Source organism: Eupeodes corollae, chromosome 2 (assembly GCF_945859685.1).
Source record: "Eupeodes corollae chromosome 2, idEupCoro1.1, whole genome shotgun sequence".
NCBI lineage: Eukaryota > Metazoa > Arthropoda > Insecta > Diptera > Syrphidae > Eupeodes > Eupeodes corollae.
Genome location: NC_079148.1, coordinates 151,085,899 through 151,106,934, shown reverse-complemented (window position 1 = coordinate 151,106,934; position 21,036 = coordinate 151,085,899). Strand labels below are relative to the sequence as shown.

The 21,036-nt window shown below is 32.6% G+C and overlaps 1 protein-coding gene across 2 annotated transcripts in view; it reads left to right on the top strand.

Annotated features, from left to right (window-relative positions):
• The first annotated feature begins 6,692 nt into the window (after positions 1–6,692).
• The window catches only part of LOC129944592 (CYFIP-related Rac1 interactor B), a 109,368-nt gene continuing 95,024 nt past the window's right edge, over positions 6,693–21,036 (top strand). Inside the window, exons 1-2 of one of the 2 annotated variants that reach the window (XM_056054133.1) lie at positions 6,693–7,040; positions 7,732–8,521. In XM_056054133.1, the coding sequence (XP_055910108.1) occupies positions 8,339–8,521 (183 nt within the window). In that variant the 5' untranslated portion in view covers positions 6,693–7,040; positions 7,732–8,338. Of the gene's footprint in view, positions 8,522–21,036 lie in introns of both variants that reach the window. The other variant, XM_056054132.1, reaches the window with a different exon arrangement.

Sequence of the window (21,036 nt, the reverse complement as noted above, 5' to 3'; positions counted from 1 at the left end):
ATTGAACGCAGAAAGATAAATGATAATTCCAACATAATGGCGTGAAGTGAGAAAAAGTTTGTACATATATGTACATATATACGGTAGAATATTTTAACGCATTCTTAATGGAAAATATATACTTTTGTTTAAGTTTTTTAAAGAACTATCGTCTTTCTAAAGACGGATTTGTGTTCTTTCTTAACATCATATCTTCCGACATGACATTTCGCAAAAAACAAAATGATGTTACGATTATCAATAAGTTATCAGCAGCATTGATGTTTTTGGCAATAGGAAGTGACCAAAACCACATTGGTGAAGACAAGAACGATTGACTTGCACAGAAAACCATGTCAAAAATACTTGCCGAAGTTTTGACTTCAATAGAAAGAGTCATGTGCCCGCTGATGATGAATTTTGAAATAAATTAAGAAGAGAAACGAAAGTCCAAACGCTATTTTTGTCAAAAATAACGAATTGCCAGTGTAATTGGATGGTAGTTTGAACTCATATTCAACATTTTACTTACAACTTGAGAAAAAAAACTTCGCTCGCAAACACATTTGATGTAGATTGGTTATTTTCGATTTGTCCTTGTTTTGAATTCTATTTTCGAGTTACGTAGTTCCACGTTTATTCGAAAGTTAATAAGAATATAGTTGGCACTACTACAACTTTTTGATTCCCGTTGTTTCGAAAGTAGTCAAATAGATACCAATTTTTCGAATTCGACCAATTTCATTGTAGAATCGAGTTACACAGTAGGGCCCCTGTTCTTTTTGATATTAAAAATATCTTATTGGAAAACCCTATATATTGTCTTTAGGGGTACATTTCAATATACTGTGGGTATTTATATATATTTCGCTAAATCATTTATATAGTGGCAGCACTGGTATTATCGAGAAATGTATAGTTTTGCAAAGAGGGAGTAGCGAAGGGATCAAAGTTAACCTGCTTATTTACATGTTACCCTAGTAATCCAGAGAAATTTGTCAATGAATTTGAGCTGATACCAAATTAAATTATAATTTTGTTTTGAGTTGTTTCTGTTTCACACTGCATTCTTATTGAAAACGTCAATCTTTGAAAGTATTTGTTTTTCGCGCTTCTTGTATTCTTTTTTGTGATATTGACAGCTAGAGGGGAGTGGCGGCAGTGTAGAAATAGTTATCGATGTATTTAACAAAGAATACATGCTTTTAAGCATGATCGCCTAGTAACTTAGAAATTTGTCTATAGCTAGCTATAGGTTGCAAGGTTGTATTTTCTACGTTGTTTAAAGGGTGGTTGAACCATAACGCACAATGTTAGTTAAAAAAACATAAAGGTTTGCATAAAGAATTGTATTTATATTATTTTGTTCTGATAGAAACATCGAATAAATAATCGTCACGGTTTCGGTGGCATACCTCTTTTAGATTCTACATGACTCTGACGTATAATTAAAGCTCAACGACGTGTAGAGTCAATTTGCTTATTTAAGAAATTCCTTAACTAATTTAACTATTCTTGATATATTTTATATAATTTTTTTAAATATCTGCAAACAGAAGAGTGAATGAATGTAGATGCATTCATTTTTAAACAAACAATACACTACACTAAGGTAAAAGTGTGTGGATTATGTTGACCCACCAAATTCCCATAAAACACTTTTATAAACTGAATGTGTAGCTCATTTATGTATGTTACTCTACATTGTTTAATTTTTCAAAGATTATGAAACACAGAAGAGTCAAATAAAGTTGGAAAATTAAAATTGACGTTTAAGTGTGATTTGCAATTAGTATCATGCATTAGAGTTAGACTACCCTTTATTTCTTTTTTTTCTTCAATTCCTTTTTGATTTGTATTCCAATTTGTGAGACTGTATTCTCAAACACTACTAAATGAGTTACCGCGCACACTTTTGCAATATTTAAACAACACTTTCGCGAAAAAAAAGAATAGGTACAAACAGAAGAAGGTTATTTATTTAAGGCATTATCATAGTAAAGCACAAATACACCCAACTGGCATATTTGCATGATGAATTGCGAAACAAAACAAAACAAATAATTGCCTTCTGACAAGCATGATCGCCTGTTACATTTTTGGAAATCTTACAGAGGAATGAATCTCGTAATTTAAGATCGATGCAGTGTTGCCAGAAAAGCATATTTTTTGCCTCTAAAATTAATTTTTAGATTTTCATTGAATGTGTATGCCTATAAATAAGATTAGCAGTCGAAGTTATTTGTTTTTACAGAAGAAAAAATGTTTTTAAGAAGTAAAATTCTCAAGAAATCAATTGGTTTCTCTTGAAACCAATTAAATTTCAAAGATTTACTAATTATATTATTTATTATTATACGATTTAAATTATTACATCTTAAAATTTACTTATTTTGGCGTGAAATCATCTGATCTTTGATATTTGCCCATCAGATTAGCCCACGGGAATATGTATAGAGTAATCTTCTCCCTGAAAAACAAATTAAAATTATAATTACTGCAAATAATCTGCTTAAATATACGAAAAATACACAAATCTGATGAATTTAAATTAATGCTTTTAAACTATTGTTAATAATTGTTTAATAAAAATAAAGGTGGATAATTTATTTTCATTTACAAACGTCAATTATTAAAATCGTAAAATACAAACAGAAATTAAAGAATTCCAAGAAACTGATCCAATCGGACATTTTTCTTAAACAAAATTGTATTTTGTTTCCGAAATAGAAGTTTGTGTAAGAAGCGTAAAGGGGATTCATGTCTGAGATGTTCTTGAAAAAGAAAGTCAGAACTACAAAACTAGGTTAATTCTAAGTAAAAATTTAAAATTTAATTTTCAATTTTTAAAAGAGTATAAAAGGTTTTGAGGCAATTTTAAATCTTTAATTATTTTATTTAACGCTTACACATTTTGTTAAAACAATTTTGCTTAATAAATGTTATTTAATCATTTAAGTACTGTTATTGGCGTTTCAAATTTCGACTTTATCTGAAAAGTCAGTACTATATATAGTTCAAAAGCTTTTTTAAAGCTTCGTAAATGTCTCCCTAATAGCTTTGTTCTTAAAGTAAATTAATTTCTTAAAATGAATAGGGAATGACTACATTTTTGCTAGTGGGAACAAAATTAAAAAATCACGTTATTGTTATTCCAAGTAATATTTTATATATATAGCCTGGTTCAACTTAAAGCTGTGATTTTAAATTTTTAATTCTTATTCCTGCTTTCAACGTTGCTCATCATAAACTCGATCCTTGTATTTTACTTATGTTATTTTTTGTAAAAGTAGAGTAATGGTTGGTGCGTTGGACTGTCATGCAAGAGGTCTTAGGTTCAATCCCTGCTTTTGCCAACTAACTTTTTTCACGGGTACTGCCTCTTGCGAGGAATTGACAAATCCTCCAAGAGTAATTATTGCCATGAAAAGTGCTTTCTCCAATTAGCCGTTCGGATTCGGCAAATAAACTGTATGTCTCTTCTATCTCTGACGACATTACTCGCACATAGGAATGGTTGAGATTTGTAACTCATTAGGCCCTGGTTCTTCATGGACTTTTGAGCCACCTATTTTATTTATTTTATAAATGAAAAATATACTTTAATTTATGTAAGCTGACTTGAATATGCATAATAGAGCGTATTCATAGAGAATTACTAAAGTCGTGATTTCTTGACCTACAGACTAGGGCTTATTCTCTTATACTCTTATTCATAGCCGTTTTTCCAGATGTGTTTAGTAAAACCCCAGGTTAAGTTTGTATTTTACTAAAATTATACTTCAAATGACAGGTCAAAGCAAAAAAATATATGCAAATATTTTCAAAACTGTTATTTTGTGATGTCATTCCTCAAATTGGATGTATAATATAATAATAATATTTAAAAAAATGTGACTGTTTCTTTATACAAACGATAACATTCGTAAAAATTCTTGTCGCTTAATTCAAATGAATTGAACCATGTTTGGTATGTTTTCCTTTTTTTGGTGGCATATTTTGCAGATCACCAAATAACTTAAACACCTATAAGAAATCCATATCTTCTTCAATTGCGGTATCAATCGATATTTTCATTTGATATAATTTACCTTTTCAGCATTTTATTTCACAAATAAAAATCAAATATGACATTTGGCTGTGACAATAACAACTTAAACACAGCAATTGGTGTTTATAGTTAAACCACAGATTAAGCCCTAAACTTAGGTTTAAATTTAATTTTAAATAGCCTAAACTCTGGACTTGATTAATAACAACTAAGCAACAGTTAAGCAAACATCTATAAATATACCCCAATTTGTATTATTTTATTGCTATTTTGTAAGAACAAAAATAAAAACTCCACTTTATCACCCATAGAGACATCTGTAACACGTGAAGATCTACTCACCATTCTACAGTTTTATTTTTAATTTAAACTCAAGGAAAGAAAAAGTTAAATAATTCAATCTTTTCTTACCTTATCCTCTTCAAAAGTATCCATTACATTAAAATAAAACCATTTCTGGTCTGAAATATGATAAATTTTTTTAAAAATTATTCTGGAATATGTTCAATGGTATCAACTTAAAATTATAAAAATTTGACGGTTGCGGATGGTTTATTTTTGGCAATCCCACTGTACTTTATATTGAATCCCAATAAACGAGTAATATTTAGCAAGTTTATATTTCTAAGATTTCTGAGAACTTTGCAGTCGGATTACCAGAGCAGAATGAAATATAAAAACACACCAGCTGTTCGATAAAGAATTCTTGACAAATAGAATCACACAAATTTGTATGAAAAGTCTCTAAAGCACTCCATACAAGATTCAATTTTATTTTAAATTTAGTTCTCAACTAAATTGGTGCTTCGCCACACACTACATAAACGTTGTTGAAAGACTTCTGCTAAAACTCTCAAAACATCATTTTTATCGTTAAAAAATTTCATTTAACCGAATCAAGATGTCTGAAAAAAGAAAAATATTGGCATTAATAATTATTACAGAGTGCCTATATGACGATAAAGAATTGTTGGATAGTTTCATCGGGTTCTATTTGATTGAACTTCTCCAGCTACACATCCCAAGTTGGCTTCTTTTAGTTTATTTTTGTGTTCATTGCTTTTTATCTTCCAAAGCGTGGGATTTCGCTTGAGAAGTTCAAACAATTCCTTGCAACATTTTTGATTTGCTGTTCGAGTCATTTTTAATTAATTTTTTTAAAGAACAAATACCAAGCAAAGCACACCGAAACCAGAGACGAGACGTCAGACATGACCACAGAGATAATTCTATTGAGTTTATTCACGTCTCTGTTTTTTATCTCACTTTGATTTCTTTGTAAGAAAGAGATGGAATGCTTTTGGTTTGACAGTAAATCAAAAAACTTGCCAACACACACCTCAACTAAGTTGAAAACATTCACATCAACTTGAACAAATTCAAAATCTTTTGATTTTCTTCCAACTCAATCGTCAACCTTCAAAAAATTCAAAAATTCAAAATTCAAGCCCACACAAATTTATTTGATGAAATTGACATTAAATTGAAAGACAAGTTGAACTGTGTATGGAGTGCTTAAGATCTTATACTACGTTTCCACCGGGCACTAAACCGAGATTTAGCTAGATTTGTTAAAAATCTCCTTGAAATCTCGAAGATTTAACATACAAATTTTAATCTCCTCAAACGAAGATTTCAAATAAAACTCATTGAAATCTACTTGGAAACATTAGTCCAAATCAAACAAACTTTTGTTTCGGAGAATAATTTTGAACCGACCCATTTAAACGCCAATTTCGTTTATTGACAGATGAAAATGTCAACAAAAACTATCTGCCTCACTTCCATAATTCAAAAAAATAAACAATAAACAACTCAAAAACGAAAACGAAAGAAATCAAAAACCAAATAAAATGTAAGTATCCAAAAGTATTAAAAAATAATGATAATAATAAAAAATAAAAAAATGTATTATGTATTTCAGAATCAATTTACTCCACTCAAGACTCAGTGTCGGAGATGTTTTCCCTCCTGCCACTGCCGTTGTTCCGTCGGCTGCTTAGTCCGCTTCCACTTCGACCGCTGCTGCTGTTTATTAAGCACTGCAGGCGTTTTTTTTTTCTATAAAAGTGAATTCTTCTGTCCAAAGAACCCACTACCACTTTCAAATTGTTGAGAAGAATCAATTGACGAGATACTAAAAGTTTTAAATTACCGACCCTCATTCTTTTTTAAAGAAATTAACATTTCATAGTTAAAAATATCAAATTATCAATCAATAAAATCAATACAAATTTCATATTTTTTTTCTTTTCGAAAGGAGAATAATTTGACGTTTGGTTGTTATGACATTAACCAAGCATCAAATTAATCTCCTTTTCTTTGGTGGAAACACCTCATGATTTATTTTAAATCTCGGTTTATTTTTTGGTGGAAACGTGCTATTAGATATATAAACTGGTCAAGTCACCAACGTTAAGAAAAAGAACACACCATAGCTTTAACCGCATGCCATTACCACATGTGAACGTACCCCAACTCTCCAAAACCACCATTTCTGAAAATGCCGTCTGTCAAACCGCCACATCAAACTACCTTACCCACTACTCTCCACAAAAGAGTAATAATTTTGACACTTCTCTCTTAAATGCATTCTTTTTTCCTTTCATTTCTTTCTTCGGGAGCAAACAAAAAATGTATCGTTTCCCCATAAATTTTTCAGTCAATTTTTTCACCTCTGCGTCTGCTTTTGCTGCTTCGAATTCAATTCTCGATTGTGAATTCGTTTTGGTCGTTCTCGCCGTTCGTTCGTTTGGTTTTGGTCGTGCACTTCCTCCTCCAATCCATCGTCAGTTGTGTAAAATTGCTGAATTTCAATACAGAAAAAAACAAAAAAACCTTTATCAAAATAAACACAAATTAGAGTTTATCTTGTTTATATATAAATTTCAATTAAAAAGTATTGTAGTTCTTACAATCTCGGAGTTCATAGTTGTGCTTTTATTTTTTTCCTTATCATCGTCGTCGTCGTCGTTTGTTACATCGCGCAAAAATTCTCTACAACAGTGAAGTGTGTTTCCTCTTTTTTGTTGTTGGTTCTTTGCCTGTTATTTATTCCTGTTTTTCCATTATTCTCCTAAACTCCAACAACTCATAACAAGGAATCGTCCTAAATAATTCCCAAGGTTTTTCTCGTATTCGTTGCTGGCTCACTGGTTGTTCCTTGAAAACATCTGGCAGGCTTTTTTATCGTGCACAAAAAAGAAAAACAATAATCTAACAGAAGCAGAAGGAAGAAAAGGGAATTGAAACTGAAATAAACGCGCTTCTTAGGAATAATAAAATCGCCTAGGGGAGAATTTTCTGTTGTTCATCAACATCACATGAACATCACTCGAAAGTCGACAAGACTCGCTCAACTCACCACCAGTTCCAGTATCAGTACCAACACCAGCCACAGCCACACGATTGGTTTTCCTTCTTTCCTTGCTTGCGTCGTCGTCTCTCGTCTCGTCTCGTTCTTGGTTTTTGTCCATAACCATAGTTCCGCTGCTGTCTCCTGATTCTCTCCTCGTCCACGTTCTCCTGTGTGATCTTTATCTGTTTACAATAAAATTTGCGTTGCCCCTGTCTGTGTCTGTGCTGCCGCTGCACACCTCACCACCATCAACATCATCCCTTGCTTCACATTTTTATAAGCATAAATAAATTCGTACTTGTGCTTGCATTGGAAACAATTTATTAACAAATTTATTTCACAGCCCAGGCTGATTTGGATATATTGCGTTTTCCTTGTCGTCTTGTCCCGCATCGCCCAAATCCAAGTATAACAAACAAAGCTATGTTATCGCAATTTTATACACAAACAAAATAAACAACAAAAAGTGATTGCGCGTGATTCATCAAACAAAATAAAGTAAACTCAGATTTTAGTGAATAATTTGCCATAAATTGTGTTCAAACTCAAATTACAAAAACATCCACTGCCCGGGAGACATCATCTGATAAACGACCGCGACCCAGCTAAAAAGCAGAACTACGTTCTCTGGAACTATAACAAAAATAATCACAAATAATCTCGACTCGCGTCGTCGTCTCGCTCCTCTTCCAGTCGTTTGCCTTCGACATCAACGATTCTTTTCTGCAATCGGTCTATGGGATTTGTTTATCATTTTCAATTCAAAAAGAAGGAAATATAAGTTCGCTTCTCTCCGCGGGGGTATTTTAACGGTTTTCCAAAAACAAAAATCATCTAACGTGTTTTCTTGGTCGGGTGCTATTGACCTCGCTGTTGGTTGTTTCTCAAGGATTTCGTGATACACATAAAAGAACATTACGCTCTCTCTCACAACATCGCACATTTTTGCAATGGGAAAACTTTTAAGTCTACTCGCTCGGGATGATTCCAATTGTTGCACAGCAAAATCTTACGATGTATTCCTAGATTTTGAAAATGCAGCTCCAACAGATACAGAACTCGAAGTGTATGCTGAAGTGGATCATGTGCTCAAGGAGTCCGATGCTGTGCTGGATGAAATTCAAGTCTATAAGGTAAGAGAAGTGAAAGGAAATAGACAAGATGCAATCCTGCTCTATCTGCAAAATGTCATCTTGATTGTACAAGTAAAGTATTTGTTGTGACAACAAACTTTATGAGATAAATAGACCTGCAGCTGCTGCTTATTATTATTATTATTATATAAGATGGCAATGGGAGAATAAGTATCTATGCTTAGTAGATAGGTACATAAATAGGTATAGTGGGTCTTTAGTTGATGTTGGGCTTTTTTATGGGATACTGTTTCCGATTTGAACAGTTTTGTATATGTTATTTGCGCATGTCACGACTTTGCTCTTTAAAGTGGTTTATTGTGTCTGATTTTGTTTCTTTTTATATTTTGTGAAAGGAAAACGATGAAAGCTGGTATAATGGTAAGTAAAGTTTTCTTGGAGGTGGTATAGAAACAAAGGTATTTTATGTATTGCCATAAAAATGTTTGTTTATCATTTGGAGATTGTTGTTTAACCATGTGTAGGGAAAGTTTTGATGAGTTATTTGGCGCAAACCTTAAATTTAATCAGGGTTTTTGGATCTCAGGTCAAAAGCTGAAAAATGTCTTTTGACCTACCTCTCCTAATTTAGAAACAAAAGCCTCTGATCTTGGTATTGTCGATTACTTCGCGACTAAGACTTACGAGTACAAGGGTTTCCCAAGCTTAAAATGTTCGTTGTTTTTTTTTTATATAAAATAAGTAAATTTGTTTTAGAATCAGAATTTTGAAATGGCTTGTTAAAAATTCCAAACATCAAAATATTCTGAACTTTAAAAAAAAATGAACACATCCAGAGCAAATTACACAAGTCAACAAAAAAAATATTTTTCTTTGAGTCTGTTATTTAGTGAATATTTTCTGATTGTATACATCGAAAAAAAAAGCAGAAACTCCATTTATGATAAATAAAGTTTGCTTTTGTACCGTTACACAATGTAAAACGAAATATTATAGTGTTTTAGCAGTTTTTTTAGGAGCCGTTGCATATAAGATGCTGGAGAGGGGTAGGGGGGCTGTGGGTGTGAAGCGGGAGTGAGGATCTGTCAACCGCAGTGTGCGCGTGCGCTTTGCAAAGGAATAACGTATATATGCTTATGGGACAGTAGAGCCGATGCACTTCACTACCAGCAGCACTCATGGACACAACGGAGCGAGTTTCAAATAGGACAACATAACGTCAAAAATGAACCAATTGTGAAGCCCGATCATATTTTAATGCCTCCATTGCACATTAAATTAGGTCTGATGAAGCAGTTCGTAAAGGCTCTGCGTGAAGACTCTGAGGCCTTTCAATATTTAAAATCATTTTTTCCGAAATTGTCAGAGGCTAAAATTAAAGCTGTTATTTTCATCGGTCCACAAATAAAGAAAATAATGGCCAGTGAACAATTCCTACAGCTCCTCAGTACCCACGAAAAACAAGCGTGGCTCAGCCTTAAAGCGGTGATTCATGGCTTTCTTGGCAACAGAAAGGCAGAGAATTACACGGAGCTTATTACTGATATGCTTCACAACTTCAAAGTTATGGGTTGCAGAATGTCTTTGTAAGTCCACATGCTACATGCTCATTTGGATAAATTTAAAGACAACTTAGGTGCATATTCAGAAGAGCAAGGGGAACGTTTCCACCAAGATGTAATGAACTTTGAAAAGCGTTATCAAGGACAATGTAATGAAAACATGATGGGTGACTACATTTGGGGGCTCATACGAGAAAGTTCCAACTTACACAGAAGAAATACCAAATCTGTTCATTTTTAAAGTCTTTTTTGTATTCTTTTTTGTACGTGTGGGTTTATTTATGCCGTCTAGTATAATTAAAGTCAATAAAAATATGTGAATTCAAAACTGTTTTCCTTTTACATATAATTGAAATTAAAAAATAGAGCTTTTTCATAAAAATTAAAATTTCGTTGTAGTAACTACAAAAGCAAACTTTATTAGATAAAAATATTTTTTCTTTAATTAGTTAGGCATAAGTAATGAAAATCAGAGGTACAGAACTCAGACTCAAAATTCGTGTTGACCCGTGTTATAAACGAACAGCATTCACGGAGACTGAAAGCAAGCGTTCGAGTAACAGTAAACTAAGAGTAAGCTTACACGTGTTCGAAAAACAGGTTTGAATTCTAAATAAGGCCAAGTCAGTTAGTTAATTTCTTAAATGTCATTAATTTCAAGCTAAGAGCTTGGAAAGTACCAAAACTTTTTATACAAGTTACAATTCAATCATAAGTTGTGTTTTATATTGTAAAGAAAAACTACTGATTTCTCATTCAATTTGACAAAAAACCTTTCTAAACAAAAGTTAAAATAAAATTGTAACCTAAATAAATAAATTACAGAGTTATGAAGATCTTTAAGTTAAATAAAAGAACATAATCAGCCTATATTTTGACGTTAGTAATATTGGACAGGTTCAGGCAACATAAGGGACTTTATTTGCAGTCAACTTCATTCTTTGAACGTACATTTTGACCAAAACAACAACAAGTGTCATGATTTTAAATTCAGAACTTTACTTCGCAAACCTTCGCTTTAAGTACATAGTACAAAAAGTACCAACAAAATTACTGTCTACAAAACACTCCTCAGGCAAGCTACAAGTCCACCACGGTTTTTATTTTTTGTTGTAAAGAAACATTAGTTATTTCTTTTTCAAATTCACAAGAAACCCTTTCACAGAAAGTATTAAATGAAGTTGTGCAGAGAATAAATAAATCAGAGTAATAAAGTTCAGCTTATAGTTGAATGAAAAAACATGATCAACTGTCATTTTGAAAGAAGTAGACTTGACTTAATAGTAAGGTAGATTTTTCTTAACTAACTTTCTAGTCAGCTTTTCAATGAAATTTCCTTAATTGGAAGGATATTTTTTAGCATCTTATGTCGCCTAAAACTGCCCATTGGCTTATTATTAAAGGAGATTTTTCTTGACTAGCTTTCCAGACAACTTTCCAATGAAGATGCTTTAATTGAAAGGCAGTAGTGGGCAGGTTCAGGCAACATAAAGGACTTTTTTTGCAGTCAACTGCATTCTTTGCATGTACATTTTGACCAAGGCAAGTAGTTAATTGGACAAGTGTTAAATTCCAAAAACACAATTTTTTTCACAAAACTCTTACGGAAAACGAGACTTGTATTTTGCATTTCTCATTAAATTGAACCTACTTCTTTTACAATTTGACAAGAAACCCTTTTACATAAAACTTAAAATGGAATTGTGCAGAAATAAAATTCAGCTTTCAGTTAATTGAACCGTCATTTTGACATAAGTGAAATTGACTTCAAAGTATACTTTCCAATAAAGTTGCCTTAATTGGAAGGCAATTTTTTGACAGCTGCCCAAAGAGATAATTAAAAAAATGGCCTTTACTTCAACTCCCTTATGTTGTCTAAAACTGTCAAATTTGTTCTTTTTCAATAAGGGCTTTTTTTTATTTTTAATATCCCGTTGTTTAGACAGCTGTCACTTTTGAAGTAATCATCTTTTGACATATAAGAAGTAAAAAAAACTACGCCATTACTAACAATGAAACGGTATAAGCTCAAACAACGTATTTATATGATGAAAATTGGTAGAAAAATTTGAGTTGTTGGAACAAGTTATTGATGTAAAGAATCGTAACCTTGTCCGTCGCTCAAGAACATTTGAGAATATTGTCGCTGTTAACCATATAGTTTTAAATTTGAATTTTGAATTCTACAAGTAACATCACACTATATTTTGACTAAAGACTTAGGGCCAGAGGGTTTTCAAGTTCAGTTACTACAAGAACTCAAGATAACCAATGATTGAAATGCATTAAAATGATCCGAATTTTCATAGAAAAAAAAGTCTATTTGGATAGGGGCTTGGGACTCTTGTAATCGCTGAGTGATTACTCCGAAAATGAAATAACGGTAACAAAATAAACCGAGCTATGATTAATTTGTTTTTGGTCGAAATTAGAAGGTATAAATAAGGACAACGTTTATTTTCGGAACGATCGTAATTTTGTTGGGAAAGCTTTCTGACCGTGTTATGTCTCACATGTTCACTTGAAATTTCTTCAAAAAGTAACCGTTCTCTTTTTAACATTAAAAATCATGTTGCTTATTGGAAGCTCATGTTTCACGACCATACGTAAGGTGCCAGTTATAGCTATCATTGAAATCGATCCGGGAAAATGTTTGAATCGATATTTGACGATGTTTCCTTTTCATTAAAAATGAAAATTATATACTGATCGATCGGAAATCACCCAAAGAATTTTTTTTTTGAGGAAAAAAAGTGTAATTGCGCATTTGTTTTTCTCTAAAAATGTATTTTTCTATTTTCCGTGCGGAAATTCATTTTCTGAACAGCTGATACTTTTAGGGATCGGTTTTAGCTATCAGAAAATTCATCAGTAAAATTTTAGTTTTTAGTTTTTGAACATGTTTATTTCTAGCAAAAGATTGATACAATAGGATGAATCCCAAAAACACTTTATATAAAGATATAAATCCGCGGTAGACATCTTGGTTTGCCTACAAGCTGAATCGGAAATCAGCCTCATAAACTTTTTTATAGTATGCGTGTAATTTCTCCTCTAATTTATTAAATTTCCCCAAAAAACTCAGTAAGTGTGTCTATGGATGCGTGAAAACACGTCAATTTTTCTCGTTGAATTCGTCCACATTACAAATACAACAATGTAAACAAATGGGTTTTGGAGGGTGATACGTACGAAGGATTTATATCTTTACTAGAGTGTTTTTGATGAATCCTATATTCAAGTTTTTTTTTCAAAAAGAAACAATGTATTTAAAGTTTTATTTAATTTATAAATCCATTTTAATTTTTTCATTTTACTGAACAGCTGACTGCCAAAAGCCAACAAAAATTCCATTTCGTTTTACTGTTGGTGTTCCAATTGTGATGAAAGCAACAGTAAAAAAAAATTGTCTGAGGCTCGAAGCCTTAAAGTGACATCTAATTTACTGACGTAAATTTACTGAATGCTATTTACGCTCATCAGTAAAACATTTCAGATTTCTCCTGTTTCAAATTTTACTGATCGGTTTTACGAATCGTTCCACTGATTTGCGTTCCAATTTCACACAATGGTCGCATTCACAAAGTTAGTGGCTACGTAGTCAAGGGATTCTGATTGCCCAAATCCAACTACAAAATTAGTTGAAATTTTCCCTCCCACGTAGTGTACAAAATTCGGCTACAAAGTTAGTGGAGAATGATTTTGACGTTTCAGAATCATCTGCTCGGTAAAGACACACGAATTCAAAATGAAATAAATCGTTCAATATTCAAATACAAATATAAATAATTCAAATTGTGTCTTAAATTTGATTTTATTAAATTTAAAAACACAAAAGATAAGTTAAAGTTATCAAATCAAAAATGTTTCTTATTTTATATGTTTATTTGCATTTGTCAATAATTTGACAGTTCCAGATTGACTAGCTTTGTATTGTAGTTTTGCATTCACAAAGCAAGTTGAATTTTGACTACGTAGCCACTAGCTTTGTGAATGAGCCCAATGCCAATGACAAATTTCTGTCAGTACAAATTTTTGAGTGGATTTCAATCAGGACATTTTTTTCAATGACATATGTACATACATTTTTAATGAAAGCTATAAACGACCTGTCAAGAAAATTACAATGTTTGTTTTCAATTAAAAAAATTAAACACGAGCCCAAAAACAATATATTAACGTTCTGTTATCTGTTTAAACATATTCTTATAAATCGACGTAAGGATCTTGGAACATGGGACTTGTTTGTAGGAATCAGTTAATTTGTCATATTATTCAAAATACGATCTCCTATAGCTGCCTCCAAGGCCCCTTTATGATAGTAAAACCACTAAACTTGAGTCATATCAAATTCTTTTTTGTTTGTCAATGTCAAAGATCACTCTTTGCTTTGTACCTGTTTTCCAATGCGTCACATTATTCCAACAACAAAAAAACTCCATAAACAAAGAATAACAATAAATACCTCTTTAAATTCAAAACCAAAAAAAAACATAAAATGAAAAGTTAAACTAAAAAAATCAAACAACGACAAACTCACCATCAAGTCCCATCTTTATAATATAGTTTATTCGTCATTGAACTCCATTTTGCTTTATCAAGCGATTGTTCTGCATAAGTAATGAGTCAATTTAAATTTGATCTTCAACCCTCCAATTATAGACGGCTCGGCTCTCAAATTGTTATTATAATCTGTGGGAATAGGGCATTCGCTGGAGCTGTAGCTGGAGTGAGTATAGTGTCTCGATTTCAATCAAATTGAAATACAACACTGCACCAACACCGGAGTCATTCAAATATCCACAATGGAACATTGTCTCAATCTAAATCTATAATTATTAGTGCTACCAATGGAAATTGAAAATTCATACATTTACCTATCTAGGGAGTGATTTTTATTTATTTATATGAATAGATATGTTTACTCATGTACCACAAAAAGAGGAAAAAAGCAGTAGGAAAATATTTGTTGATCTGTGAACTGGGCCCTAATCCACGTTTTTTCTTATTGTTATAGCTTCTAAGAACAGCTTTAGTCATTGGTATTGTACTGCTCTGAGTCATGTTCAATAGGTTAGCCAAGCCAAGCCGGTTTAGAGAGCCCTATTCATTGGGCATACGATTTTCGAGAATGAAAAGTTAAACGTCTAGAGTCTGACCGACGTTGAAATAAAAACTAAAAGTTACACTTGCACCTATTTGCACAGCTTACAGATACTTTTATTTTGCTGCGGCCAATGCACGGTAAACGTAAAACTGAGCGCTGCTGTCTGCTGTATTGTTTTTCGTGCAACATATCTGTAGAATTTTAATTAGAAGAATGCAGTAGAGCATGGGCTTTAGGGGATATTATTGCTTGTGATTCATATGAAATATTTTTTTTTTTTTGTTGTTTTGTTTTGATGTTTTATTATTTTGCTCAAACAACTTGTTATTGTTTTTATTGCAGCTTAAGTTATAAGTATGGAATATGAGAGAACACATAGTAGTTCCCCATTTAGAGGAATATTCTTTTTTATTTTTAGTATAGCTTCTTTTAGCATTTCCGTTTTCGCTGAGCATCAGAAAAGATGAATGGGTACTTCATTAGAAATCTAATAATGAGTTTGATGATCTTGTTTAACAAGATATATAAGAAAATGGATAGCATTAGGGGAGTAAGAAAACTTGCAAACATAAATATTCATTCGGCTTTTCAACGGAATTCATATTAAACATTGCTGGAATTTATTATTCAACTGATTTTTGTAAACAATGTATGTATAAAGATAAATTGAGATGTGAGCTATGAGGAAATGATGATGATCAAGGAGTTCTCTAACACCTAAACATTTTAAGATGTTATAATTGGATTAAATAAATAATAAATTATGTGGAGCAACAGTTCGTTGAAAATTAGTGCCAAGAAACTTGCAACACTTAGCCATTCCTCGAGCAATGTTATCAGGAATTGAGGGTACCTACAGTCTTATTTGAGAAAGCACTTTTCAATGCAAGATCTTGGAGTGTTTGTCAATTCCTCGTAAGAGGCAGTACCAGTGAAATGGCATAGGCAGAGATTTTTTTGTTTTATAATAAGCGCACACTCAAAGGGATAATACTACCCTTATTATATAGACACAGTAAGAGCACTAGGAAAGGGAGAGAGGGGTTGAAAGGAGGTGTCGATGCACATTGGTTTTGAACTCCTGAATATTGCAATGGCTGGGAAAGACAGAGTGGCAAGGCATTCCACGTTCGCATAGTACGGCTAAATAACGAATCTCTGTACTTGACAGTACGATCATAGTCGGGCTCGAGGGTATATTGATGATCATTCCTAGAAGCGCGAGCATTACGGTTGAACTGTTTAAGGGGAGGATTGCCACTGGCTATTTCTCTGGAGCATAAACCATTAAAATAACGGTAAAGGAGGGTGAGTCAAGAAACATTTCGACGATGTTCAAGCGACGTAAATGATCTTATGATGGTAATATCACCAATCAATTTAAATCCTCTACGTTCAATACTGTCCAAGAGGCTTAGGTAAGTTGCTGGAGCACCAGCCCAGACATTGGAATTATACTCAAGCTTTGGACATATATAAGTTTTGTAGATAACAGCCAGATCAGAGGGGGAGAACAATTTCTTGCATCGCCTTAGAAAACCCAAACATCTTGCGGCATTTTTGGCGTTCAGTTGTGATCGTTCCACAAATGGTGGTTGGTGATAATATCGAGATGTTCAGTCTCCTCGATGCAAGTGCCATTTATGAATAATGCAAGGGCGGTATATTTCGCTTTAACGACACAAGAAAGCATTGGGTTTTCGAAGCATTAAATTCCACGCGGTTTCTTATTCCCCATTGTACAATGCTGTTAAGGTCGGAATTCAATTAGTTTATCATGTTTTGTCGTTGGAGTTCCACATCCGAGAAAGAGTATTGGAGATAGAAAGAAGCCATGGGGCACACCAGCATTTTTTTTATGATTTTCAGACTTGAATCCATCCAATACTACTTGTATTGAACGATCCGAAAGGTAATTACTAATCCAATGAAGCAGGGATTCATGAAAACCGAAAGCACGCATTTTCGAATGCTTTTGATATATGAAGTGCAAAAATCTTACTTTCTCCAAAGCGATGTAAAGATTTGCCTCACTGTTCGGTGAGATGAACCATGATATTACCAGTGGACCTATTGCTGCTGAAGCCGTATTAAGAAGCTTTCGATCTTCAAGATATTTTTTTTTTTTACACTTCAGAATTTCAGAAAGTAGTAAGCTTATAGCAAGCCTCAAACTACGATCAGAGGCTCATCATAAGTGCATGTTTTAGTTGTTAGTAAAAAAAATATTACAATTATAGACTAACACATACACAAAATACAAAACATATTTAACATTTAACTATTACAGAACAAAAAATAAAATGAGAACGTTTACGATAGTGGAGCACTGGTTCTTAACAATGATTTTAATCCCACCTTATTTAAATTTAAATCAATCGATGAACAGTTTAAGTTATATAAAATCCTCATTACACTTAAAGCTTCATTCTTCCCATAGTTAGTTCTATGGAGGTCAATATGTATAAAATCAAATGTACGCAGGTGATGAGTTCCGCCTCGGTAATTCAATTGTACACAAGATTGCAAATAAGGTTCATCAATTTCACCATTAATGAGTTCATGAAGAAATATTAAGTCATTATTAACACGCCTTTGATGCATTTGAAGAAGCTGAATACAATGTTCATAAGGAGGCAGATCATAAGGATCTTCCTAAGGAAGACCCTTTAGGGCAAAGCGAATGAAATTATGTTGAATTGATTCAATAAGTTTTCTATGATTTTCGTAATAGGGAGTCCATACCTGCGAAGCATATTCAAGATGAGGACGAACATGACAATTGTACAAAGAAAGAGTAACTAAGGGATCATTGAACTTATTTGCCCAGCGTTTTATAAAACCAAGCATAGAACTTGCTTTATTAACAATAAAATTAATGTGATGTGTAAAATCTAAGTTGGAACAGAAATGAAATGAAATTTGGAGACGCGACAGAATTTTTGATGTGATATACAATAGTCAAATACGATACTGATTAGTTTTTTAGTAAATGTTATCGTCTAGCATTTTAAAGGGTTGTGTGAGAGGCTATTTTTCCCACACCAAAATGTGAAACTATCAATGTCGGCTTGTAAAAGAATACGATTATGGGTGGACTTCATTATTTTGAAATCACATCGTCAGCAAAAATGAGAAGTTCACTTGAGCGTATAGACATGACGATACATCGTTAATAGACAGGATGAACAGAAAAGGGCCAAGATGGCTTCCCTGGGGAACACCAGATTGAGCAACAAAAGGTTCAGAATGACAATTTCTAAATTTTACCTCGTAGGATCTTTTTTTAAGGTATGACTTAATCCAAACTAAGAAAAATGGTGGAAAACCAAGAGCCTTAAGTTTAATAATTCCGTTGCTAAGTTGGTCAAAAGCTTTAGAAAAGTCAGTGTGTATGTATACACAGTCAACTTCATAACTTTGTTCTAAAGCGTTTGAATGTGAGAAGATTAGAAACGGTTGGTCTTTTTTTCACAAAAATCATGTTGCTGTTCGCAAATGATATTTTTACTAAAAAATGCTACACTTTCACAAACAACTTGTTCAAATACTTTAGGAATGCAAGAAAACTTTGCAAGGACTTGTTACCTTTCTTGAAAATTGGTTTTAGAAATGACTTCTTCCATATGCTGGAAAATTTGCCTGTTTTTAGAGAAAGTTTGAATAAGAACGTAAGGGGTTCAACTAAAGCATTACTACACTTTTTTAGTACTATCGGGGGAATACCATCGGGACCGGCTGAGCAGTCATCATTTAACGCAGATAAAAGATCAAGGACCGTAATCTGTAGCACAGGTATGCGACTACAGCTAGTTTGCGAAAAGAGGTGAAGATTATGAAAATATACTTCATCAACTTCTTGAGGGCTATTAACAAATGATTCACGGAAATTTGTTGCGAAAGCGTTACAGATATCAACAGTTTTACCTTATGAAAGGTTCTTGTAAGTGAAGTTAACTGGAAAGCCATCTGATTTTATCTTTGAGTTTACAAAATTCCAAACATAAGTAACATAACAAGCATACACAAAATTAGAAAGAGGCTTTAATTGGTTAAAGAGTTCAACATAAAAAGGCAAGTTGATTGTAGACAGAGTTGTGAGATACGTTTTCCACGCCTTATTTCTTTTGGTACGCAGTAAACGCAATTCTTTCGTGTACCAAGGATTTCTTTATGGGTACATTTTTTTCCAAACAAAAATTAAGGATCTTATAAAAAGTTGATGCTGTTTCGTCAATGTTAGAAAATGCTAATGTATCAGCAATTCCAGAAAGAGTAAAATCTTCAGACAACTGCTGGAAATTGGCCTTTCTGAAATTAAAATTACATAAACAATCAAAGGAATTACTGTGTTCAGTAAGGTGATTACTTCAAATTGATTGTTAAAAAGACTCCAAGTTATCTAAGTAACAGACTTAATTTTTGTGTTTCTAGCCGTTCCATTTTATTGCGCTCGTCCACCTTTACGTGTTTGACATTAAGCATGCAATTTTACGTTCATGCTGTTAGACTTCGGAATAACATTCCCAGTCACATGAGGTCTAGAATCGAAAACAGAAAGTTTCAAGCAATTTTTTTTTTGAATATTTCTCAAACTTGAACTGAACATACTTTTAAATTAATAATTTTCAATTTTATTTTCCTTTCGTCTTGATTCAGAAAAATATTAATTAACATGTCTTTTCTTTTTTTTATTTTTGTTCTTAAATGTTTTATTAATTTTTGGCTCAACTTTCCATTACAGCAGCACGAATTTCGACTCGCGGTTTTTTTATATGATAGATATGTGCAAATAAATAATAACTAAAGCAATTTTAGAGCGGGAAAACATTTATTTCTATTTTTAATTAATTTTCAAAGTTCACTTTTTTACATACAAAACACACAAAAATGGTTGATTTTGACATTTCTTCCCTGTTTTTTGCTCAGTGTTGCCATAGTTGTTTTTTTTTTTTGTTGGGGATTTCTTTGGTTTAAGGGCTCAAATGCGAAAAGTAATCCTCTAGTGGTCCCAAGCAGGGGGCAGCATGCCCCCTTACATACCTACCTGTTAGTACGCCGTGCTATTAATTAAAAAAAAACTTGTTTTAGGCTCAAAACATGCAATACAAAAAAAATAGGGTTAAGTCCGAAAAAAAAAAATATTTTTTTCTATGACTTAAAGTTGTTTCCTCGCCTTAATATTTAAAACATGTTCTTTTGAGACTCCTACCTAACTGTAAGAAAAAAATCAGAAGGAAATTCGTGCTGCGGTAATGGAAAGTCGTATTTAATTAATTTTTTGTTAATTTTGTTCTCACACGTTTGTAAATATATCTTTTGTTAATTGCATCCTTAATCAATGTTTTATATCCTGTACTATTTATAAGTTTAAGTTGATGTACAGCTGATCTACAAATAAATAAATATCGAAAAGAAATATCAAATATCAGTGCTGCCAATTTACCAAAACTTGATTTTGGCTTGTTTCAGTTTCTTAGTTGTATTTTTTGGTATATCATACATCATTATGGGAAATTTTCGAACGGAATATTATTAAGCTATGTATATGTTCTGAACATTCTAAAACAATGATAAACGAACAGTATTCACTCATACCGAAAACAATTTTACACATACACTAAGAGTGGGTTTACCGGGAATTCGTTGGTAACAGCTCTAAAAACTTATCGGAAATGTGTAATTTTTTAAATTAACAGTGCACTAGTTAGTCCTAAAGTTTTAAGGCTTTTATTTTATAAGTTCCATTTCGAACTTTCTAAAATTAAACTTGAAGTATTTCACTTTACAGAACTTTTCTTGCATGCGATTTACCTCTTAATAATCATTTTATACCATATAAATGGATTATTTAAATACCATGCGTGTTTCAGTGGCCCTTTCAA